General features: G+C 44.9%; 1 protein-coding gene across 10 annotated transcripts in view; it reads right to left on the reverse strand.

Moving 5' to 3' along the window:
• The window catches only part of BTBD9 (BTB domain containing 9), a 295,779-nt gene that overhangs the window by 57,324 nt on the left and 212,499 nt on the right, over positions 1-25,956 (reverse strand). For all 10 annotated transcript variants that reach the window (XR_016349246.1, XM_089777418.1, XM_089777415.1 and 7 more), the window contains one exon: positions 18,270-18,377. Coding sequence is in view for 9 of the 10 variants with exons in the window: in XM_089777418.1 (XP_089633544.1) it covers positions 18,270-18,377 (108 nt within the window). In the remaining variant the exon portion in view is untranslated. The remainder of the gene's footprint in view (positions 1-18,269; positions 18,378-25,956) is intronic.

Below are 25,956 nucleotides of genomic sequence, written 5' to 3' on the forward strand. Positions count from 1 at the left end.
TGGGTGGTGCGGCACAGTATGGGCAAAGCTAAGGGCTGGTTATCTCCAACCCTGCCTCTTCTGTCCAAGGGCCCACCCCTTCCAGGAGTGCAGAGCGAGTCCCCTTCACCTTTCCAAGAAGCTCAGTAAGTCTGTTGGCCCCACTTATTTTGACTCTGTAATACAACCAGGACTTCTAGCAGGGTTAGCCTTTAATTTAGATTAATGTTCTCTAACTGGAACTCCTCTCTACCTTCAGACATTAAGTCTAAGGGTATACCCATGAGGCATACCGGGGAGGTCGACAAATGCCTTTGATGTCGACTGCGAAGCGTCCAGACTACAGTGCTGTGCCGCCAAACAGCTGATCGGCACAGCGTAGCAGCCATTTTAATTTAAATGAAGTGGTGATTATTTAAATCGCCGCTTCATTTGGGTATGTTTAGTAAACTAATCTACATGGCTCTGGTGACACAGCCATGTAGTCTATACATACCCTAAGAGAGTCAATACTGTGCGACCCTTATCTGCATAGCATATCATATTTAGTAAAACCTCTCTGCTATGTTTTAAATGTGTTAATACTAGAATATTTACCAGGTGTTGCTTGGGTCCTTCAGGGCAGGGGACTGGATGTGTGTGGGGTTCAGGAGTCAGGGCAGGAGGCTGCAGGTGTGGAAGGGACAGGAATCAAGATTGGGGGGTGAGCAGGGACTTGGGGCAGGGGTAAGGGATGTAGGAGTCAGGGCAGGGGTGGAAATGGCTGCCAGCTACTTCCCTGGGACTGGTGGAGGACAGCGCCAGTTGCTCCCCTGGGACTGGCTGGGGTGGCAGGAGTTGTGCTGTCCAGCCAGTGGCTGCTCTGCAGCTCCCTATAGGTGTTGGGGACATGCTTGCTTGCTGCCCCCCTATAGTCATTCTGGAGCATAACTCTTCCCTGTGTGTGCTGCACCCTGTGGCCATAGTGCAGTATAACTGACCCTGCTATCACAGCCCTACCCTACCTTTCTGTTGGATGAGAAATAATTGCATTGCACACACATCACATTGTCCTGGCACAACCAAACCCTTATGTTGCTTTAAGCAGAAGCTGCCTACTGAATTTGGTGGTCCTAGCTCTTACTGTTGAGGAGTTCTTGAACAAACAGACTCTCAGATGGTCAGTCAGACAGATGCACAAACTCTCTCAAATACATAGAAGATGAGCAGTTTGGGGTAAGCATTGACCTTAGGTTTCTATACATGCACTTAATTTAGTCTCTCTCACCTCAAAGGGATTCTCCCATACATTCTGCATCTTATTTTCTTTTACAAGGACTATTATCAGAAACAAAGCCCCCATATCAGTGGTTCTCAATCTTTCCATATTACTGTACTTCTTTCAGGAGTCTGATTTGACTTGAATACCTCAAGTTTCACCTACTTGCTTACAAAACCAGACATAAAAATACAAAAGTGTCACAGCATACTAGTACTGAAATATTGCTTATCTTATCGCCTTTACCATATACTATATATTTGAGAGAGTTTGTCTGTCTGTCTGTCTGTCTGATTGTTCAAGAACTCCTCCTAAGCAGTAAGAGCTAAGACAAGTGTTCCCTCTAAGCTGCGGGGTGGCACAGCTTCACAGGTGATTAATCAGCCCCGCCCAGTCAGAGGCTATGGGCTCTAGGGGAGCTGACTGACTGGGCAGGGCTGATTAATCACCTGTGAAGCTGTGCTGCCCCACGGCTTAGAGGGAATATTGGCTAGCACCACCAAATTTGTTCAGATGGGAACACTGCTGCCAAGGAGAAAGAGAAAGTGTGGTTTGTTGCATTCCACATTCTAGCAGGGCAGTGTCGGGTGCAGATGAAACTGGATCTGCCCCAGCTGGGAGACATCCACCTTTTCCCTGGCTGTGCCTCCTAGAGCTGCAGCAGCCACGGAAAGGCACTTTGCATCTGGTCCCAAGTTGCTGTGGTGAGAGAGGGCTGGGGTAGTCCTCTCTCTCCAGGACAGCCCACATATTGAACTCCTCAATCCCAGTCAGACCTGAGAAACGCCAGGTAAATCTTCTAGTATAATTATAAAATAAATCAACAGGAATATAAATGCTGCATTTACATTTTGGTATGATACTCAAGCCTGTTTTTCAGTTGTGAGCCATCTCTGAAACTGGAGCTCCAGATGGAGGGGCTGAAGCTGAAGACCTCTGCCTGGGGCTGAAACACCTAGCTTAGCTTAAGGGGGCTGCCTGTGGCCTGGGAACCTGGGCAATTGCCCTGCTTGCTTCCCCCTATGCCTGCCCTGCATTTGTGCCACCCTCTTGTCCCCCAACCCAGCCCATAAGACTATGGTGGTTCCAAATCTCTGCTTGAGAAACACTGATCTGATGAGTGATCTAGATGAGTTGAGAGCCCCCTGGAAGACCTGTATACTCCGAAAAATACTCATGTTGGAACAACTGATCTATATCAAAGGCTCTTTCAGGTGCCTTTTTTATATCACGCTTTTTGTACTGCTTGGCTTTTTTTTGCCTTTTGGCAGCTTATGCTGTACCAGCTCCATAACAAGATTATAATTCTGCCTTGAATTTAGATGGGTTTAAGTTTGGGGCAATATCTCTTTACGTGCTCAGCAGAGTCATACATAAAGCATTTTCCTAGGCCCTCATTCTGGGCCAGGAGTTTGTATCTGAATTACTTACGGTGCCTCTACACAGCACACTTAGATTGAAATAAGCTATGTAATTTGCGCTATGCAATATGCATAGCTTATTTTGATGCTGTTTCGATGTTGAAAATAACTTATTTCGTAATTTGGTGGTGTCTACAGAGTGCCAAATTTTGAAATAACTTGCTATTCTGAAATTTTCCTTAATCCTCATGGAACGAGGGTTCCCAGGATGTCAGAGTAAGCCACCTCTTATTTAGAAATCTATTTTGAAATAACAGGATGCTTCAACAGACACAGAATAGCTATTTTGGGATACTTCCGGCATCCTGAAAAAGCTCCGGAGTATAGATGTACCCTTAGAGGGCACCTTTTATAACAGGCCTGCGCCTTTCCATTTGGGGCTTTCTTTCAATACCCATTCTGACCTGCACATGCAAATCAATAGCCTGAGCAGCCATCTTCACTATCGGAGGAGACTTCCTATATGACAAGTTTTTATTTCATCTGAGCAAGCAATTGAGAAGTGTTCCTGGGCAAACACACACACACACAAATTGCAGTAGTCTCCTTCTCCCCTTTACCTTTTACCCATTTTTTCTATAATCACATATTTTATGCATAAACTCCTCATGATTGATACTGTCATGATCCTTCAGACTTCTAAACTTCAAACAGTATGATTATGGCATAATGTGAAACCTTAGCAACACAGCTTCTTTATATTTATCGTAGCTTATAGCTTCTCCCACTTCATGCCAATAAAGACTTGGAAAGCTTTAACCTCAAATTCTGGGAACCAGATGAGACATTCCATTGGCCTGGCATATTTCTTTGAATGCAGCTAAATATTCTTTTATACTGTCTGAGTCTTTAAAAGGTGGGCACAATCTATCCCAGTTGAGAGAGTTCTCAGACATTATGCGTGGGCCGGGGAATACCATTCTGCTCGTCCAGTATTCAGATCTGCATTTCCTGTGCCTCCATTTGCTGCTTGCACGTTCTCTCTCCTTTTTTGATTGCTGCCATTTGTCCATTGCCTTATATTTGGCCATGGCTGCCTAGGTCGCATCTGCACTGGTTGGCCCACTCCTCTGCCTCATTTTTGGCTTTGGCTGCCTCAATCACCTCAAAGCATTGTTAGTTCTTTCTTGCGCTGCAGCTCATGTTGTTATCTCTTGGATTCTCAGCTTTGCCACCTGCACCTGGTGCTCAAAGGCCTCGGTCTCTGAGGAGCTGCAATTTGGCCAGCTCTACCTGCAGCAGGGGTTTAGTGTCTGGCTGGTTTCCAACCCTGGGTCACCTTTCTCCTGCTCAAAATGCTTGACAAACAAGGTTCTCAAATCCTTAACAGAGCTCTCTTTCTGGAGTAAACCATATTTCAAACATTAGCTCCCAAGCTGCTTTTTATCCATTGTGTCCAAGAAGTCTGACTCATTTTTCCTTTTCTTTGTAATACATCAGGGGTGTCCAAACTTTTTTCAAAGAGGGCCAGATTTGATGAAGTGAACATGCGTGAGGGCCGACCATTTTGCCTGACATTCTTTGAACCATTAAAATTAAATGCAAATTAACTATTTTATGCAAAGTTTATTGCAAACGGCATAACACCAACTATACATGTTGTGTCCAAATATATTTATAACTGATTTAGACCAACTGACATTAACTGAGATTTTACAATGTATTCATCTCAATTGAAAAAAAAACTTGCCTACACTAATGTGAAGGGTGAAACTGAGATCTGGACTGCACTACATAGGCTAGGTCTGGTTCAAAGGCAGTCCCTGATCTCAGCAGCTGCGGAGTCCGTCCCTGATCTCAGCAGCTGCGGAGTCCGTCCCTGCACTCTCAGCCCCAAGGTAGAGGGCTTGCAGGGTCAGAGGCGGGTGGAGAGCGCAGGGCATGCTGGCCTCACGGCGGCCCGGGGGCAGGGCGAACCCGTAGCCAAGCGGGGGAGCGGGGCTGCGGACGTGCCCTACATGGTGGACTTTAGGACCGCAGCGGCCGCCATGGACGGCGGCGGCACGGCCGGAAGCGGCGCCAGTCAGAGGAGCGCCGGGGAGCCAGGAGAGGGGGAGGAAGCGGGGGCTGTCCCTGCACTCTCAGCCCCAAAGCGGAGTGCAGGGGCAGGGTTTGGGACCGCGGCGGCGGCGGCCCGAAGCGGCGCGCTGAGCGCGCCAGTTAAAAAAAGCACCGGGGAGCCGGGAGAAGCGGGGGGCCGTATTAAATCCGACCGCGGGCCGCATTTGGCCCGCGGGCCGGACTTTGGACATGCCTGTAATACATGCACTGTATGTCTCTTATTCCAAAAGAAGCAAAACCAACCAAACAAACAAAAAACAAAACAAAAAAACCCAAATAACGTTGCTAGTCGTATGCAACGATGGGCATTGTGGCTTTCTGGACAGATATGAGATCAGATATCAGAAAACCACTCTGTATTGCAATGCAGATGGTCTCTCAAGGCTGCCTTTGCCAGTCAAACATCAAGATAGTAGCCAGAAGGAAAACTTCTACTTTGAGTAGGTAGAGAATATGCCCATCACTGCTATGAAAGTTAAGAAAGCAACTCGTGTTGACCCAGTCCTTTTCTCAGTTATGGACCTAGTGATTCACGGAACATCTCTATGGGACTCTCAGTCTTATCCAACCTTGTTCTCTACATCTCCTGGAGGACTGAGTTATCGATCTTTTCTGGGTGCTAGTTGTGGGGAATGTGTGTCATTATTCCAACACTACTGAGACAACAGGTATTAGAACAGCTACATTCAGGTCACTGTGGAATTGTGCGCATGAAAGAAATTGCCCAAAGCTATTTTTGGTGGCCTAGCTTGGACTGTGCCATTGAAGAGATGGCAAGAGCTTGTATTTCATGCCAGAGTGTGAGGAATGCACCTCAGCTGGCACCTCTACACCCATGGGACTGGCCTGGAAAACCATGGTAATGTATTCATGTTGATTTTGCTGGCCCATCTGAAGGTAGCATGTTCTTGGTGGTGGTCAGAAGTCTCTATAATGCTGTCCACTGCTGCTGAGAGTACTATCCAAAAACGAATGACTTTAAAAACAAACAAACAATGGGCACTTAAGAACAATTTGCACCTTCTTTATCAGCTTCACGAAGAGTGGACACTCTAATTGACTCTCCCCCCTTTTCCCTTCTTTTTCCTTCTCCCCTGCATCCCCTATTTATTTTGGAACTGGACCTTTAATAACTCCATTCACCTGAAGAAATGGGTTGTGTCCACAAAAGCTCATGATACCATCTACATATTTTGTTAGTGAATTTTCAGAATCTTGGGCAGTCTAGAGTACACAATATTTGGGTGAAGACAATTCAATGCAAAATAGACATAATTATGCCAAAACCTACACGTTTAATTTGAGAGGTACAGGGCAGTTCCTCCTCTACTGCTCATTTGGACTACAAGCCATATACAAGAATACATAACACACATGCAACATGAATAACTGGGCTGTTTGTCTCCTTTTTCTCTGTAGAGCAACATAATTGATCACACAAAATTATCTACTATATCAGGGTCAGCATTCTTTCAGAAGAGGCGTGCTGAGATTTAACTTATTTGCTTCTATTTATGGATCTGCATGCCGTTGATACTTTCTAAAGCCAATAATAGCCTTTCCCCCACCTATCCCTGTGTAATCTGGTGTGGGCTGGGATAAAATCCTGCTTCTTAAAGTAACAGGCACCAACAATCTATCCTGTCCTAACTCCCAGCTAAAGCACAAACAAATTACCCATACCTCCCTCACCTCACAGCACTAACAAACTACCTCCCTGCTTCCACCTTACCCCAATGCCAACACCTACCCACCTCTTCTTTCTCCCATCTACCCCATGCAGTCAGCGCCTTACCTACCCCTTTTCAAGAGGCTTGAGAGTGCTAAGTTTCTGCTTCTCTCTTCTGCACACAAGAGATTCTACAAACTCCCCTCTCCTCTGACTCCTCCTTCCAATTACCCACTCACCCACTCCTCCTCCCCCTGCCTAGACATTTATTCTCTCCTTATCTTAGGTTTTATTACCTGCTCTGGGAACTCCTTCATTCAAAGATAATGCCCCATCACCGCTGATCAGCTGAGTTCCCTGCATGTGGGGCTCAGGAAACAGCAGGCCGCATCAGCATGCTGCCCCTCCCTGCCATCAGCTCCTTCGGTCCCGCTACTGGCTGGGAGACACAGCTGCCTAGGCCTTGCTGCCATAACTGCTGTTGCAGCCAACACGGCAGCTGGCAAGGCAGCACGTAGCCCTGGTCTCGCTGCCAGGGCATGAGTCCCGCTGCTGTCCGGCATACAGCCCTGATCAGGCTGTTAGCCTGCCCCGACCTCAGCTGGGTTGCTGCAGCCCCAGCCCTGCAGCCACAAACAGGCTTCCCCTGTGGGGGAGGGGACAGCCAGTCTGCCACGGCTTTGTCCCCACTGCTGGGCCACTGCTGGGCCAGCACACAGCCCCCATCGGTCCACAGCACAACCCCACTGCTGAGCCAGCACACGTGTACTGCCCCCGGCCCCAGCTGGGTTGCTGGGCTGCCCCTGCCCCACTACCACGGCTCCACTATCAGAGGAGCAGTCATGTGGCCCAAACCCCAGCTCCGTCTGTCCAGGGGCAGCCACCCGCCCTGGTCCTGGCCCCACTGCTAGAGGGGCAGCCTGTGTGGCCCAAGCCCCAGCCACCTGAGGAGCTTTCCTGGCTGAGCTCCACGTACCTACCAGCACCAGCTCACCTGCTTCCACTGGCTTACTGCTGCTTCCATCAGCTCACTGCTGCAACAGAGTTGGGTTGGCGGAGAAGGGGGAGAGCACCAGCCGCTGGCACACAGCCCAATCTGCAGCCTCTCTGCCTGCCTCACAGAGCTCGTGCTGCAGCTGCATGCCAGCCACAAGGCTCAAGCAGCAGCACAGGCTCCTTGCTGCGTGAGGGAGGAGAGGTAGGGATGAGCTCCTGCCCCGCATGACACTGAGACTTGGCTCTCATGCTGTGCCATAGGTTGCCAGCCCCTGTACTATATATTTCAGAGTTTATCTGTCTGTTCAAGAACTCTTCCTAAACTATAAGAGCTAGGACCACCAAATTCGCTTACAACTTCCTCTTAGCATAACTTAAAGCAAGGTCACGATTTGGTCATGCGCGGAAAATGGGATGTGCCTGAAATGGGACTGCTTCTCAGAAAATTGTATGGAAAAGAGACACAAACACAAGGCAGGTGAAAGGGGCTGGCTGGGGGTGGGCCCCCCCGGGCCCCCCCACCTGGGACAGCCCCAGCCCTGAGTCTCCCACCCCTGCAAGGCACCCTTTAAAGAGGGCAGGATTTGTACAAGTACATTGCTGGCTGTTCCCCTTCATCAGGGAGCAAGGGGGAAGTGCAAAGTTTACTGCATTCCTCAACTCTGGCTGGGGAGCATGGAGGGAAGATGAATCTGAACCTGCCCCAACTGGGGGACATACACCCCTCCCCATACTGTACCTGCTGGAGCTGCAGCAGCCATGGACATGTGCTGTTCACCTGGCCTCACGCTGCTGCAGTGAGAGAGGGCTAGAGTGGTCTTCTCTCCTTGGGGCAACCTGTATACTGAACCTCTCATCTCCAGCCCCACTCCAAAGCAATGATTCAAATGAAGCATGAACATTTTCAATTTATTTTCCAACCCCCCTCTCCCCCACATACACACACACACAATTAATTGAGTTAAGGACCTGAGAAATGTTGGGTAAACCTACTAGTAGATTACAAATGCTTGGTAAATTTATGCATAGAAATTAAATCCCAAATCCTGGTTGCAAAAAAAAAAAAAAAAAAAAAAGATAGCTAATAGATATTTTCTTATTCTAAGTACTTGAACAATCTGGGAAAGACCAAACCATGTTATTTGAAATATAATTAAAAAGTATGGTATATACACATTAGCTGCATTTAGCCATTGACCTTTCTGCATTTCTTGACGCCTGATTTTTCCACTATGCATGTGGAAAAGGACAGAGAACTGAAACCCTCTATGGACAGATAATTTCTTTGTGAAAAGCATATTTAAATCCCACTCAGAAAATGTGAACTATAAACAGAATTGTACTTACAAAGTATCTTCCTCCTCCTAGATTTTTACATGGGATTCATTGATTCAGTTCTAATGGGGTACGTCTACACTACAAAGTTAGTTCGAACTAACTTAGTTCGAATTAGTTAATTCGAACTAAGCTAATTCGAACTAACGCGTCTAGAACTAAAAACTAGTTCGAATTAGCGTTTTGCTAATTCGAACTAGCAAGTCCACATTGAGTGGACTCTGAACAGGGCTTAAGGATGGCCGGAAGCAGTGCCGGCAGGGCATAAAAGGAGGACTTAGAGCATGGAGATTCTGTCTCAGGCTAGCCGCGGGCTGCGCTTAAAGGGTCCCGACCCCCACCCCGGACACACAGTTCTAAGGGGTGCCCCGCTTGCAAAGAAGTTCTGGCTTGGAGTGCCCGGAGTACCCACACTGGGCACATCACACCACTCGACCATCAGCCCGGCTGCACTTGCCGCAGGCTGCCATCTGGGGAGAGGGGGCAATCGGGGGGCTGCAGGAGAGCTTCCACCCCCAGAAGCCCGCAGAGCCAGCCCAGTCCTCCCCATCGGGGGCTCGTACCCCATTTCTCCCTCACCTCCTTCCACTTACCCTTCCCTAGCCCCCCTTCTTATTGATGTACAAAATAAAGATAACGTTTCTTCCAACATTGACTGTCTTTATTGAACAAAACTGGGGGAGACTGGGAAAAGGAGGTGGGAGAGGGGAAGAGAAAGGCTGGGAGAGGGGAGGGCAACTAACATGATCAGGGGTTGGGAACAGGTCCCAGATGAAGAAAGGCTACAGAGACTGGGACTGTTCAGCTTAGAAAAGAGGAGACGGAGGGGGGACAGGATAGAGGTCTCTAAAAGCAGGGGTAGGGTGGAGAGGGTACATTCAGAAAAGTTCTTCCTGAGTTCCCATAAAGAAGGACTAGAGGACACCAAAGGAAAGGAATGGGTAGCAGGCTTCAAACTAGTAAGAGACAGTTCCTCTTCACAAAGCAAATAGTTAACCTGCGGAACTCCTTGCTGCAGGAGGCTGTGAAGGCTACAACTCGAACAGAGTTTAAAGGGAAGTGAGATCAAGTCATGAAGGTTGGGTCCATGGAGTACTCTTAGCCAGGGGGTAGGAGTGGTGTCCCTGCCCAAAGTTTGTGGAAGGCTGGAGAGGGATGGCACGAGACAAATGGCTTGGTCACTGTCTTCGGTCCATCCCCTCCAGGGTCCCTAGGGTTGGCCGCTGTCGGCAGACAGGCTACTGGGCTAGATGGACCTTTGGTCTTACCCAGGACGGCCATTCTAAGCTCAGGGCTCAGGGTCGGGGGTCTCAGTGGACCCCCTTGATTTTCATGCACACCTGCTCTTGGGTGGCCAGGCTGGCAGCTCTCCTGCCCTAGACGGCCACTTTCCTGTGCCTAGTGCGGAGATCGTGGACGAGGTCCACGATGTCCGCACTAGCCCAGGAAGGTGCCCACCTCTTGCGGTCCAGGGCAAGCTCCCGGGAGCCGCCAGCCTGGTCCCGGGAAGAGGGGGTGAGCTGGGGGACATCGGGTGGGTGGCTCTGTGCCGTGCCAGGTGCAGGGTCTGCTGGCTGGGTGCTGGCAGGCTTGCACCTGGCACGGGCACCGTAGCCAGCCCGTGCCCCTTTAAGGGGTCCGGGGCCGGGAGGGGGGCAGACGAGTTTCCCTGGTGTTGGCCAGAGTGGCCACCAGGGAAACCTGGGGAGGGCTAGCCTCCCACTAGTTCGAATTAAGGGTCTACACCCCCCTTAATTCGAACTAGCTAGTTCAAACTAGGCTTAATCCTCGTAAAATGAGGTTTACCTAGTTGGAACTAAGCGCTCCGCTAGTTCGATTCAAATTCGAACTAGCGGAGCGCTAGTGTAGCGCCTATTAAAGTTAGTTCGAACTAACGTCCGTTAGTTCGAACTAACTTTGTAGTGTAGACATACCCACGGTGACAGTGCAAATGGCATCTACAGATGTAATGAATGCTGGAAAGTGAGCTCAGAATTTGGGAAGTGGAATAGCCACAGTAAACAATGTGGGCATGTTACAATAACAACGATGTCTGGGAACTTTTTAAACATGTACCACAACAAAGCACTCTAGTAAGGAAGATAAACAAGAGTCAAGTAGGGGAAAAGGGTAAATAAAAATAACGTGTCATTAGTTTTGCAATAAAGAAACAATACCTTCCATTATGAAAAAGATGAAATTGGACTGAAATAGTAACATAGATAATTGGCTTAATTTTCTAGGAATTGCAAATGCATAAGCCATACATTTGGTTTTATCTATTAAATAATTCCATAAAAGGGCTGGAGAGGATTTTCCACTGGGAAACTGAGTATTGTAAAATACCTACCAATGATTAGAGTTCTTTTCACAAGAACAATAAAAAACAGAACTTCAACACACTTTAGTTGATATTAATTTTGGTGATATTTCCCCCCTTTTTAATTATAGCACTTATTTTATCACAAGTTAAAATCATTAACCTCAAGCTCTGACTCCTATTGGCCTTTGGTTTCTTTTGTTTTTAATATGAATTCTAGACTTCTTGTCAGCACATCCTTCTAACAAGTACCTGTTTCTATTGTTCAAAACTAACAGACTCACGCAAACTTATCAGAAATGTCTGCCCTTTAAAAAAAAATACAAAAACAGTACCTGACTGGTTTTCATTACTGTCATACTGTGTAGAGAAAAACAGGGATGTATTTTGAAAAGGCAAAAAATTAGCCTACAAACCACATCTTTAAAATGACAATTATATAATCAGTGTGCATTAATTGGCTCCCATTTAAGGACAGCAAGCTTTCCCTGTGAAGATAACAACACCCCAGCTTCTGTCCTCAGCCTTTTGAGACCGAGTGGGAAAGAAGAGGAGGTTAGGAATAGCTTTTCACTGGAGTGCTGAATTATTAATTCAGGCAAAATACTGCATTCAAATACTATTATCTTCACCAAAGGCAACACATTCAGAGTTTAATTTTTTTTCACACTTGGGTAGACTACTAAATTCAGTATATGTTACTTAAACAAAATTCAATTTACTTTCCTTTTGGTTCTTACTATTTCCTTTGACATTCTTACTGATCATCAGAGATGTTTGCTAAAGTTTGAGTTTGCTGCCTTTATAGTTTGTTCTATTTCTCTTGCTGGGAATCCAGCAAGCTGGTTTGGGGACCGCATAAGCACTTTCAAAACAACAGTCTACAAAGAATTAGAATTTCAGTGCAGCATCAGGGAGACAGACAAGCCAGACTGCAGGAGAAAAAGTTCTTATCCAAGCACATCTTTAAGAACAGCAAAGGGAATACAGAATATCTCTAGCTAAGTACATTGTTTTGGCTTAAATGTTCACTTATTCTTCCAAGTCTGCTACACTGAGTCTCTCTCTCTAAAGCTAAAATTTCATCCCTAATATACCCCGTTTTCTTTTACTATTGCAACTTATGCCACATTGTATGAAACCTTATTCATTTTTCTATGGCTCACAGTAGCAAACAGAATTAGCTGTAAAAGTTGAGCTAAAGACAGTAATGGGAGAATTTCAAACAACCATGAACTTTATCTACTATATATCTGAGAGAGTTTGTCTCTCTGTCTTTGTCTGTTCAAGAACCCCTCCTAAATGGTAAGAACTAGGACAATCAAATTTGATATGCTGCTTCTTTTTATCATAACTTAAAGCAAAACAGCGATTGTTACAGAAAGCTTAAGAATGGTTTTTCTTTTTCAAGTTCCTGTACATGTTCATTTCAACTTTGGTGACTTGCAAGCAGTGGTACAGGAGGTGGGCTTGAAGATCAAGTCTGACTGCAAGACTGCATGGCTGAAGTTGGCATTGTCTCTAGCTTGCTGGGTGATGGTACAGTACATTGAAATTGTGTGTGCTGACAACTAGATTGCTGTTTTGCAGATGTCCTTAATAGGGTATTTCTTGTACTAGGAAAGTGGCAGAGATGGCCTGAGAGCTTGTGAGATGAGCAGTACGGTTAGCTGGGGTTGAAACGCCTGCGAGTTTGTAACATGCATACCTGGATGCATCAAGCAATTCTCTAGAAGGAGACAGGAAGGCCCTTTATTCTCTGCTATTGCTATGAACAGCTAAGTCAATCTACAGAATGGTTTGGTCCTATATATATTGCTAGTGGCTCAAATGGTGGACCTGAAAGTTTTGACAGGGCAAGGTTTAAATCCCAGGAAAGAATGGGTTCTCTAACCTGGAGATATATCCTCTACAGGCCTTTAAGAAAACAGATAACCATATTATGTGAAAACATGAATCAGTTTTTGACCTTAGACTGGAAAGCAGAAATGACTGCTAAAAGAATCTTGCTGAGAAGGACAGATCTTGTTGTTTCAGAAGGTACTACAAAATGAGAACTGCATCAGTAGAATTTGCTGTTGGTAGGACCAAATGGAGAATTGCTTCCTTTTTGCAAGGTAGGTAACCCTGGTGCAAAGTTTTCTACTTCACAGTAGGCTTCTATGGACCTGCTCTGAGCAAGCCCTCTTCTCATGATTCAGCCACAGAGCTTCCAAGCCATCAGATGAATAGAGCTGAGGTTTGGATGAAGCAGCCAACTGTGGTCTTGGAGGATCAGATCTGGGTGCAGAGGAAGCAATCCTCCACTGAAAATCCTAAGAGGGTGGTGAATCAATGTTTTCTGGACCATGCTAGGGCTATGAGAATGACCAGCACTCATTCCTGTTTAATCTTTATCAGAAACTTGTGTCAGCAGAGTAGGAGGGAATCCACAATACAGATGCTGTGTCCATGACAACAGGAACATGTCTGTACGGGTATGTCTACACTGCTACCCTAGTTCGAACTTGGCTGATGTGACTGATGTAGGCATTCGAACTTGCAAACGAAGCCTGGTATTTAACTATCCCGGGCTTCATTTGCATGTTCCCGGGCGGGCGCCATTTTTAAATGCCCGTAGTTCGAACTACCTGCCCGCGGCTACACGCGGCACAGACTAGGTAGTTCGAATTAAAGCTCCTAATTCAAACGACCGTTATTCCTCCCCCAAGCTGAGATCTTGCAGGGAACAAAAGTGGTAACATGCCCTATTGTTTTAGGTAACAAATCTGTAAGGAGAGTCCACCATTGCTAGAAGATGTCCCTCCTGATGTATGGTTGAAGGGACCACTCCTGGTAAAAGGAGAAAGACCTGCTGAAGTGTTCTGCCAGATGGTTCTGCATTGCTGGAAAATAGGATTCTAGACCTACTGAGTGCGCAATGCAGAGCTCCCACAGCCGATGCTTCCTAACATGGGGAGCAGGGAGAGCATGTTCCACCTGTCTGTGATGTAAAACATGGCTGTTATGTTGTCTGTATGAACTGACACAATCTTGTTAATTATGTGAGATAAGAACACCTGACAGGAGAGGAAAATCACCCTGAGTTCCCAGGCATTGATATGGAGGGAAAGCTCTTCTTGAGACCAGAGACCCAGAGTTCTGAGGGACCCTAGGAGGGATCCCCAGTGTAGGGCTGATGTGTCAGGTACTAGCAATGTATTTGGCTGAGGCCACAAAAAGGGTACTGTGCACATGTCACATAGTGGTTCAGCCACCATGTCAGCAAATCAAGGACCTGGGTGGGAACAGTGAGCACTAAGTACAGGTGAGGACAGAAGCGAGAATATACCGTGGCCAACCAGGCTTGGAGAGGTCTGAAATGTAGCCTTCTGTGTTGCACTATACATATGCATAAAGCCATATGGTCCAGAAGGCTCAGACATTTCATGCAGTTGTGACTGGATGAGCCTGGAGAGACCTCATCAGGGCTGTAATTGACCCAAAGCGATCTTCCAGAAGTAGAGCTCTTGACTGCATGTAGTCAAGAACTGTGTTCCTGGAGATTTCATCACCTGACATAATCTGATTAATCATAATCTTTAATTCCTAGTGTCTCCAGGAGAATCCTGAAAGGTTGGAAACCCTACATCTGAGGAACAGGTTGGTGTCAGAGGGAGCAGACTGGGGTGAGGCACCTGGGGAAGGAACAGAGCGGGGGACAGGGAAAGTGGTAAAAGCTGAATGGAGACTGGCTAGGCAAGGAGATTGGGACTAACAGCCAATAGAGATCTCGGAGTTATAGGTGGGGGGAGAAAGGAAACTGAAATCAGATGAAGAAGTAGGGAGATTGGATGAGACTGACTGGGAGTGGCTGGGTCCAAGGTGCAAAAACTGAGATGAGGAGAAAGAGGCAGGACACAGGCCTAGGAGAGTGACAGACTTGAATGGTTAAGAAATAATATAAGTGGAAAAATAGTATGTGATCACGTAATTAAAAACTATCATAATGCACGTGCATAAGGACGTCAAATTATGATTGCAAGAGTTTGACCTTTCAACCTTATCATTCTTTCAATGTAATTTTAAAATGTAATTTTAATAAAATAATAGCTACATTATAGCTAAAGTTGTGCTACAGAGTTCGGATTTAATAAGAATTTTCAATCTTTATTTTGTAAAAATTGCAGTGAAACAGGAAAAACCTGAATAAAATGTAAACTTGAAGCACTATTTGAATTTTGATGGTGGTTTGATGAACAATGAATTGATACACAATAAGGATGTTAAGGACTAGTCAGCTATCCGATAAGTAAATGCTTATCAGACAGTTCAGTTGACTAGTCGATTTCCACCACCTTGATGCCTCTATCAGTGAGGAGCAGCAAAGGGGGAGTGAGGAGGAGGTACTTCAAAGTGTCAGTGCTGCACGGAGCCTGAGGTCACCTGGGGACTCCCCTAGCTGACCTAGGGCTTCCTGCAGCATTTCTGTGGAACCCGGAGTCAGCTAGGGAGTCCCCAGCTGATCCCAGGCTCCATGTGGCGCTGCTGCTTTGAAATGCTGAGTGGAGTCCTCCACAGCATTTCCACAGAACCTGGGATCAGCTGGGGACTCCCCAGCCGATTCCGGGCTCCATGTGTCATTTCCACGGAACCCAGAGTCAGCTGGGGAATCTCCAGCTGATCCGGGGCTCCGTGCGCGGCATTTCAAAGTGCACAGAGCCCAGGGTCAGCAGGGAAGTCCCGAGCTGACCCCGGCTCTGTGTGGCATTTCAAACCAGCAGTGCTGAATGGAGCTCAGAGTCAGTGGGGGACTCAATGTCCCCCAGTGACCCCAGACTCCATGCGGGTGCTTCCACTTTGAAATGCACAAGAGCCCCCACTGGCAGGCCGTGGGGCCAGTTCCTCATTCCTCCAGAGGGGGCTGTTGTACATTTCAAAGGAGGAATGCGGAAGTACCTATCGACTAGTTGAGTAGTTAATGGAAATTCCATCGACTACTTGACTAGTAAATTAACTGTTATTTAACATCCTTAATACACAAAGAATAAAAACAGTTTAAAAATCACCCTTTGGGGCAATTTTTCCCACTGGATTGTCCCACTTCACTTCACTCCTTTTACAGGAATTAACACACACTGGAACCCATCCTTTGCCCACTATATTGCTATTTATGTGCTCAGTCTAAGAATATCATTTTTACCTATAACAGAAAATATGTGAACCAAGGTGAATCCACCAAATTTTAATTTGATGGCAAATTTGCTGTGGCACAGGGGTTCTCAAACTTTTTGGCCCGTGGCCCACCTGGCTCAATACAAACCTTTCCATGGACCACCAGTTGCTAATGGAAACTTGCTGTTAATTACATAATTATGCGCTAGCCATTTTGCTAGTGCTGCAGTGAGGGAGAATGGTTTAATTTAACCAGTAAGAAAGGAAATATGAATTTAAATTATTAAACAGATTAAGCGTTTTAACTTTCTCGTGTTAGTTTATCAAACTTCATTCTAAATACAGTAAAATATTAATTTATGTCCAACACAGAAAGTGCCTGTGTTTTCTTTATTTATTGCAGAGGTGGGGAGCCACACTGAAAAATCAGTTACTTGTCTGACGAGAGGGATTAGAGGAAACATGTACATCAGATCCATGGCCTACGATAGGAGGAAGGCATCAGTGAGGGAGCCCTTGTCCAGCCCCCGGTAAGAGAAAAATCAATGGCACTTTTCATTTTGCCTGATGGTGAACAGATTCAGTTGGGAAGATTCCCACCTCTGGAAGAGTATGCAGGCCACCTCAGGGTGGAGCAACCACTTGTGGTGAGAAGTCCTTCCTGAGATGATCTCCCAGGGCAATCCTGATACCAGAAAGGTGACAGGCTTCCAGGTGGATATCGTGGCCAATGCAAAAATCCCAGAGGCAGAAAGCCTCTTGGCACTGGGCTGATGAGCATACTATTCCTTGCCTATTGACATAGAACGTTGAGGCCTTAGTGTCTATCAGAACTCTCACCACCTTGCCCAAATGCTGAGATAGGAAGACTCCGCCTGCCCACCATTTGGTGTAATGTCATCTCCTCCAGCACCACATCCCTTGCTCTTGAGACCTCTGAGGTGCACACTCAGCTGAGGTCTGAGGTGTCTAACATCAGCCTGAAAAAGGAAGTGGGGTTGTTGAACAAGATGCCTTCTGAGATATTCTCACTCTTTGTCCACCGCCTTAATGAGTAAAAAACTGCTGGGAGAGTGGTGATGACCTTCTCAAGGTGGTCCCTGATTGAGAGTAGCTCGAAGCCAGTCACAAGTGGGGTGGGGTGGCTATGTGACCACCCCATGTTTCAAAGTCTCAGGTTGCTGGCTGCTGGCCCCAGGGCCAAGGGCAGATTGCAGTGCTGATGACACAGGTCCTACCATTGGAGCAGGAGCATGGCTTGCCATCAAGAAACACTGCTCGGTGCCCGTTTTGGTTCAGACTTTACTTTTTATTGTAACCTCTTTTGTGTATCCATTTTATGGCTGGATGTAATGGGACACACAAACTTCACCTAAAGGGGTTAAAAAGAAATACTGGGCCCAAGGAGACCTATCCTTCCTGGCGTATTGCACATGCTCCTTCTGGAGAAGCGGGTTATAAGGAGCTGAGAAGTCCATTGAAATGGCTGCAGGAGAGATGACTCCTCTGGGAAGCAGACAAATGACTGTGTGTAAGGGGACACAGAGCAGGTAAGGCTCATAAATAGTGCCTTCTCCAGCCACTGCTCCCTTTGAGGCACTGTAGCGCCCAGCCACTTTTGGTCTCTTGCTAATTGACTGACTGACTGGACTCTAAATGCCATGCCCCAAACTGAAGGGACAGATTATAGGAAGACAGGCAGCCTGGGACAGCCTGTGATACCATACTTGTCAAATCTTGGGTGCATGGGGTGTGCCCCACTGCAATCTTAACCATAGCTAAACTGTTGTTCTTTGCTTATAAATATTAGATTAACAAACTAGTCTGGAAAAATGTGAAACTGGTTCGATCGGCAGCATCCTCAGAAATTGGTTTTTGCTTGAAAATGATTCTTGAGCTGCACTTGAAGTCTCCACTCCCCAAATCCCAATTGCAGAGTTCTAGTCTCAGTTATTTGCAAGTTATAATGGTATAATTCCAACCAGTGTTAGGGAGAGGTAAATCTTCCAGCTCAATGGAAGAATAGTTTGCTTAGTTTCTCTTGTAGGCAAATAAATGGAAAAAAATTACACTCACTTGCAGGAAACTTTTGTTCTATCAGCCACCATGGTCCATTGCTGCTGATTAGTGGAAACCTCAATGTAGTAACTATAGCTCCGATCATCACAATCCCAGAGAAGTAACCTGGAAAGGGAGAAACAGAATGCAAAAGTGATCAGTTAAATTATCACTAACCTAAGCTACTTACTATTTTTGAGGCTTTTCTCTCTTCCCTTTAATCCTTATTTATCTAAACTGTTTTGTTCTACAAAGTGCCTCTAATACTGAATGTTCCCTGTTGATAGCCTTCTCCTTTCACACACTGAGTGTTCCTCTAAATCCCACCTATTCAAACCATTCTATATCAATGCAAAGAAACAATCTATACTATATCCCCTATTGCCATTCTACCACATTTATCCAATTTATTTTTGATTTATTTGCAAATAAATACATGCACTATTTCAATTACCAAGTAGAACCGCCAGCATATCACTGACTTGAAGATCTGCTTGGATAATGTGACTGTGCACAGAAAGCATAGCTCAAGGGCCAAAGAAAAACAAAACAGATCCTTCTGATTGGGTGGAATACTGCCCTCTTGCACATATTCTCTTATTATGGCTAACATAAGGATTACTCATTAACAGGGAACTCAAGGCCTGCTTATGAAATGGGAATTCCTCATCTCCAAACTTCTTAGAATAGGAGCTTTGAATCAAATTGGCAAAAAAAGAAAAAGTAAGAACTGGCTTAGGTCAGGTCAGGTCTTAAGAAGAACCCCTCCTTCCATTCATGTTAAGGAGCTCCATTCACTCTTTCGACAGAGGGATGTAAATTAAGCACTTTGAAATTGCAAATGAAGCCGGGATTTGAATTTCCTGTGCTTCATTTGCATAACCACATCATGGTGCTCTTTCGAAAAGTGCCCTTTTGAAAGAGCACCATAATGCTATTATGCAAATGAAGCACAGAAATTTCAAATCCCGGCTTCATTTGCAATTCTGAAGTGCCTAATTTACATCCCTCTGTCGAAAGAGGGATGTAGTCTAGATACACCCTCAGTGTCCTGGACAGTGCAGGAAAAGAAAACACCAGGAATATCATTTAACTAAGATCCAAATTTATCAAGGGAGACACATCTGGAAGTATCCGGCAATAGCTTATCCAGGGCAGGACATCCCTCCTTTGTAATCTGTGGCACCTGGAGGAAGGCCTTCAACCCTTACTCCTCTGTTCTATCTGCTGTAGGACTTTTGTCAGCTTTGGTTAACCAGGTCTCAGCACCATTTCTGAGACTCCATTGCCCTTTTTTAAAGGGGTGAGAAAGAGAGGGTCTTCACTGTACCAAACATTAGAAGCTCCATCCCCATTTTCCACCTTCTTTATGAGATGTGGCTTACTACCTCTCTTTTGAGTTCTGGGTTATTAGCTAACTGAACCCCATACCCAATGTTTACCTGCACTGGGCACCTATGAAATAAATTAATTTCACAATCTATCCTATCCACTAAGTTCTGGGATGCTGACAGGAAGATGAAACCATACACCCATTTCAACCCAGTCTGGAAGCAGAAGCAATTCTTGCCCAGTACTAAAAAGGCAAGTAGATGATACCCACAAACAAGGTCCACAAGCCCAGTCCTATTATAATGCAAAGGGTGGGAAGTGGTGGAGCAAAAGTCCTCCACCCCACTGCAGAATGGCATCCTCAGACAGGAAGAAAGGTCTATTGACTTTCCCCATGGATGCATGGCAAGCAGAATGATAGTCCAGACAAAACCTTCCCAGCTCTGAGGCTGTGTCCATGGTACAGGGACTAGAAGTACTATAGCTATGGCACTGTGTGGCAATATCAGTATAACCCTGTACTGTAGATTCAGGCTACAGTGATGAAAAGGGTTTTTTCCATTGCTGCAGGAACACCACCTCTCTAAACAAAGGTAGTGAGGTTGATGAAAGCATTCTTTCTCTGACCTACCAGTGTCGGCCCCAGGGATTATATCAGCATAGCTATTGCTGCTTTTTCACATCCCAAGTACTGTAACTACGTCAACCTACATTTTAAGTATAGACCAGGCCCATACCTGGTGGGGGCGGGTGACAATCTCATGACATATTTTTTCTTAAGAAGTTATGAAGCATTTTAAAAAACTGATTAGTAGATGTGATTTTGCTTATATCTTACATAAATGCCTTGGCTGTCTGCTTACCATTGATTAGCAGGGATTCAGTTTAAAATTAATTGCTTTTTTTGCTGTTGTTTGTATACAAAGCTCAACAGTAAGTAAATTTTAAAAATTCTTATCTTTGCTATTTGAATTAGGAGTGACTGTAGGCAAACTCAACAGACTGCACTTCCCCTTCTTCAAAATAATTGCTCTCTCATCAGTCTGTGAACCAAGTTTTTAAATTGTAACATTCTAATTGGAAAGTCTGCATTATGCATGTTATGGAAAACTATGTTGTGCTGAATATGGGATTTTTAAAAATCTTCTGTTCTTTTCCTTAAGGGATTAAGTCTCTATCAGATTAAGAGTCACAAAGATTGAAGTCCTTTGCTTATTCACTTAAGTGGCTACCCTTTAAAATGTATAGAAAATGCCTGCTCCATATTGTTTATGCAACATGACTGTGTTTTTGCAATGCACTAGTGAGAATATTTCAGCCTTTGTGATAATTTGACCTACAGATTCTGTAGTATTTCGTCAGTATAACTACGTAGAAAACCTACACCTCTGAGCAATACAGTTATAATCCCAGGTATAGACAAGACTATGTTGACCGCTTCTCCTGTCAACACAGCTATTGCCTCTCTGGGAGGTGAAGTACCTATGCCAAAGAGAGACGCTCTCCTTTTGGCACAGGTAGTGTCTTCACTAAGTGCTACAGTGTCACACCTGCATTGGTGTAAAAGCAGACAAGCTTTAACTGTAATGAACACTTGCTATATTTTGAGTGCACCTGCTGTCTGCAATGGAATCCAATGGGACCTGTTCCTACCACAATAATCAGAGCACAACTAACCAATCAAAATAACTAGAACTACTGTGACCATCTAAATCACTAGAAGTAGAGCTATGAATAAAGTAAAAAAGAGAACTGCGGAATCTAATTAGTACTGTCAACAAAAGAGGCTAGTCAGGGTTCTTTCCTCAACTATAAAAAACAAACCCTTTTCAAGCCCCTGGAGGTAAGGACTGTTGCCTATCATGAAAATGTCAAGAAATATCCAAGTTGAGCCAGTTAGAATCTTACAGGAAAAAGAAAAAGAAACTTGCTCACATTTACACACTTTTCCAGCAGCAAAATACCAAGCTTGTTTGTCTTTAAGAGTCTCTTACCAGAATGCTTAAGTCTCATATAATTTTACTTCTCCGCAGTGAGGCAATCTTTCTTGCTTTCAGCTGCTATCTCTGCTGTGACAAATATTAATGTTCAAAATTATTCCACTCTTTTAAGTTGGCTGCTGGTAGGGAGGTGAAAAGACTTAGCTGGGGACTGAACATGGAGCCCTTTTCCTTATGGGAAAATGCTGTCCATAGATGAACCTGCATTGCTTTAGGAATTCATTTAGTAGGAATACATGGGTCCAATCCATGGGTCCAATCAATGCCACAAGAACAGCGCTAAGGCCTCATGCTTCCATGATCTTATGCAAATCAGAACCAGGTAAAACTTTAGGTTAGCATTATATTTCCTACTTCAGAAAATGTAGGCTAGACAAATGGATTTTAAAGAGACTCTTCAGGATCTCTCAACTCAATATCAGGCAGTTAATATTATTAATAAATAATACTTTAAGAAGCTAAAATAAAAAAGCTTCCAAAGGAAGCCTTTTAGCTCTCATTAGTGCAATCTATCTGCAAATTAAAAATTCAGAGCTGATTCTGTCAAATTCCCAGAGGCATCCTCTCAGGACTTGGTCAGAAGAAGGATTCAGCTATCAAAAATTCTCCTTCCTCAGATCCTCACCCACTCTGCCATTTTACAGCTATTAAGGTCGTTTGCCTGCTCAGGGCTAGATTGACTATAGCGGACTTCCTTGTTAAAAGTCTGACACTGTCAGAATAGAATCCGTGATGTGGTAAGTATTCGTCAATAACAAATACTGAATCTGTTTAACAATTTCTAATCATAGGCTAAATCACCTAAAGGATTATAAACAGTGAAAAGGCAAAAACACGAGTATATTGTTTTATTTTAAAAAGACTGCAGAAAAGTAGGTAATTATGTTTTTCCATGGAATCCTTTCATTATTGGGGGCTTAGTGAAGTTTCCTTGTGCCGGGTCTTCAAAGTTATGATTCAGAGTGTAAAATTCATACATTTCCAATAACACATTGGTAATTATCATTATTCTAACCACTAAATGCTCTAATCAAAACACAAGTGGTGTGGAACCAGAGCAAAAGGCTAAATGTATACATCCCCTTTTTTGTGACATGAGTTGCTCTTGTCTCAACAGCACTTAGTCCTAACTGCTTGAAAGAGGTCATGGCTCTGAGTTATAAACAAATAGTGTATTAATTTAAGAATGAAGAGTCACTCCCAAAGAGATTGAATATGAATGATAATAGACCTTCCTCTTTCGAGATTTGCGAAAGATGCAAAGTAAGAGTTTGGGCTTTGCCTCCACGCTTGTTTTTTTTAAACAACAAAGAGAGAAAAGAAACACATGCCCAGTTTAGATTTTGTTCTGCAAGAGCTGCCTTTTCAGAAAAAAAGCAAAAGCCTTCCAGGCACTTGCATGAATATTCACCAGTACGTCCTGGGCACATGGGCCACTTTTCATGCCACATGCACTAATCCTTCAGATGTATTCCAGGCAAGCTACTAGGGCATATTTCTTTTGAGAAGATGTGTTTTTCCATGATGAATATGGGATGGCTGAAAGAAGAATATCTAACTACAGAAGAAAGAGTTGTATACACCATAGGAATACATCAGTTTTGGGCAAAGCTGCTGATGTTACTGGAACTTCCCATATTAAAATAAAATGTGACATTAGCTTTCATTAGTAAATCTTGCCCTGTGAGCTGAGAGACAAATGCTAAGTGAACTGAAAGTCCTTGTAGTTCATTCTCAGCAATATCAAGAGCACTAAACGTTTGTTTCTCTTATATCAACTTTCCCAAAAGCCCAAGGCTCCCCCTATTATTCATTTAATCAGCAGTGTTTATTTACTGTACAAATTTGATAACAGTCTGCACTTTATAAAGTGCATTTAAAATGCAAGTAAATATTTCCATGTTACATGTGGGGGAACTGAGGCACACGGAGATGAAGTGATTTGTCCTAGTCCTCGCTGCAAAACCAGGATAAAGCCCGGCACAAAATCCAAATGTCCTCTCTCCTAGACATGGGCATAAAGTAAACTTGTTGCATCTCACATTCAGTGTCCCTGATATTCACATGCAAATATATGCAACATTCATTATTGGGTGTTTTATCAACTATACCTTGTCTTCAATCTCAAGAAATGAATATTGTAAACCCAGTTATACTGGAAGATGTTAATGACTGCCACCAAGCAGGTTTTTGAGCTATAATCAAAGACCCAGTGAAAGCTGATAGATAGGCTAAACACCAATCACACAGACTTCATACAAGGAGTGATTAAACCCATTTATGTAGTGACATAGCTGGAAACAAGAGAAGCTGCCACCCAAGGCAATAAGTACTATATTAGGGCCTGATCAGAAACAAAACCCATTAAAGAGTCCTCTGATTGCAACTATAGGCAGTAGGAGATTATTTGGCAAGATGTGTATAAGAGAAGTAAAAAGCCATGAGAAAAAAAGACCAGCAGAAAGTGAGAGAAGCAGTTGTGAGCCTTAAGAGGGAACTAAAAGTTCCTTGGGCATGGAACCTTCTGGAAAGGCAGGATTCGAAACTTCTGAGTAAAAGCTGCCTGCTCTTTATTTGTACTGTGTTAAGTAAAACAAGATTTAGGTATGATGACGAAAGAAATAACACATTTATAGCATCAATTTCTCCTACTGGAACAAACGTGCAAGGCCTCAAATATTAGTTAATGACTTAGGCAAAAAGAGGCAACAGTACTTTTTTTTCAAAATAGCTAAAGTGCCATAAGCTACCCTGGTGATTATTTTTACTGAATTTATGTCAGTATTTTGTTTTGCTGCTGCTCAGATTAAAAAAACTGGGCTTGTTTAATCTTGAGAGGAGGTGACTGATGGGAGACATATAACAGCCTTTAACAATGTTAAGGGCTATTATAAAAGGGAGAGTGGATCAACTGTTCTCCAGGTCCACCGAGAGTAGGACAAGCAATGGGCTCTCCCTGCATCAAGCGAGATTTAGGTCAGATATTAGAAAAAGTTTTCGAACTATAAAGACAGTTAGGCACTTCACTAGGCTTCCAATGGAGGTTTTTAGGAACTGGTTAGACGAGCACTTGGCAGGGATGGTCAAGGAATACTTGGTTATACCTCATTGAAGGGAGCTCCTGTAGGTGACCTCTCACGATCCTGACCAGCCCTATATTTCTATTATTCTATACTCTCCATTTGTCAACTTTCTGGGGAAGGATTTTTGTTCCTTGGCCAGTATATTCTGAGTACAGTAAGTAACAGTATATGCTCAGGAGCTGAGAAAACACTTAATAAATAATAATGTACTTTATAAGAAGATATGCCTTCCTTGAATACTTTAATGGCAGTTTATGACACACAGACACCAGATTGTAATATACCAATACAATACAGGTTGAACCTCCCACACATGGGACTTTCTGGTCTGGTAGCATCCATGGTCCAGAAGGAAGGACCCTGGAGGTTTGCTGGACAAGAAAGCCCTAGAGGCGAGGAGCCTGAGTCAGCTGGGAGTCCCGAGGTACTGACTAGACTGGCAGGGGCTGGTCCTGTGGTGACGGGGAGGAGTCCAGCCCTGGGGAGTTCCAGGCTGAGGAGCCCCTTCGGTGGCTGAAAGGAATCCCCAACTCCAGCCAGGAACCCAGGTGGCAGCTGAGCCAGTGGTGGATGTGGGGAATCCCCAGCCAGGAACCCTGGTGGAAGCGGGGCCAGCAGCGGCCAGAGAAGGGGCCACCGGCGACCGAGAAGGAGGGGCCGCGATTCCTGGTAGGATTGGAGCCAGTGGCAGCCAGAGGGAAACCCCAGGCCCAGACCAGAAGCCCAGTAGCAGTAGGGCCAGCAGGAAGTCCTGGCCGGGAATTCTGGCAGAGAGAGGCCAGCAATAGCTGGGAGGAATCTCTGCCCAAGGATGCTGACCCTGGGAGGCCCAGCATGGGGCCAGCAGTGGGGAGGGAAGCCCAGGCTTTGGGAACACCCACAGCTGAGAGAGGAGCCTTGTCCTCCCCTGATCTGGCAAGCTCTGTGGTTCTGGATCACTCATATCCTGAGGGTTCCTGACCAGGGAGGCCCAGCCTGTGTGTGCAGTTTGCTAGAAAACCAGCTGTGGGTCAGAAAATATTCAAGCACAAGATCACAACACTCTTTAGGAAAACATTAATGTGCAAGCTTTACTAAACAGAGTATTTTTAGGCAAAGACACTTACATTACCGGCAATTTCTGTAGTCTCCCTTTCTGTTACTACATTTGTGTTTGAATAGGTTTTCCTACAGCCAGCCAGCCCCTTTGCTGAATCCTGCAGAGAAGCCATAATCCTGTACACTGGTTTTATGCTTATAGCATCACTTATTTAGAGTTATGACTTCACTGCAGGAACAGGAAAGCACAGA

The sequence above is a fragment of the Pelodiscus sinensis genome, chromosome 3 (assembly GCF_052426305.1).
Source record: "Pelodiscus sinensis isolate ZL-2025 chromosome 3, ASM5242630v1, whole genome shotgun sequence".
Classification (NCBI taxonomy): domain Eukaryota; kingdom Metazoa; phylum Chordata; order Testudines; family Trionychidae; genus Pelodiscus; species Pelodiscus sinensis.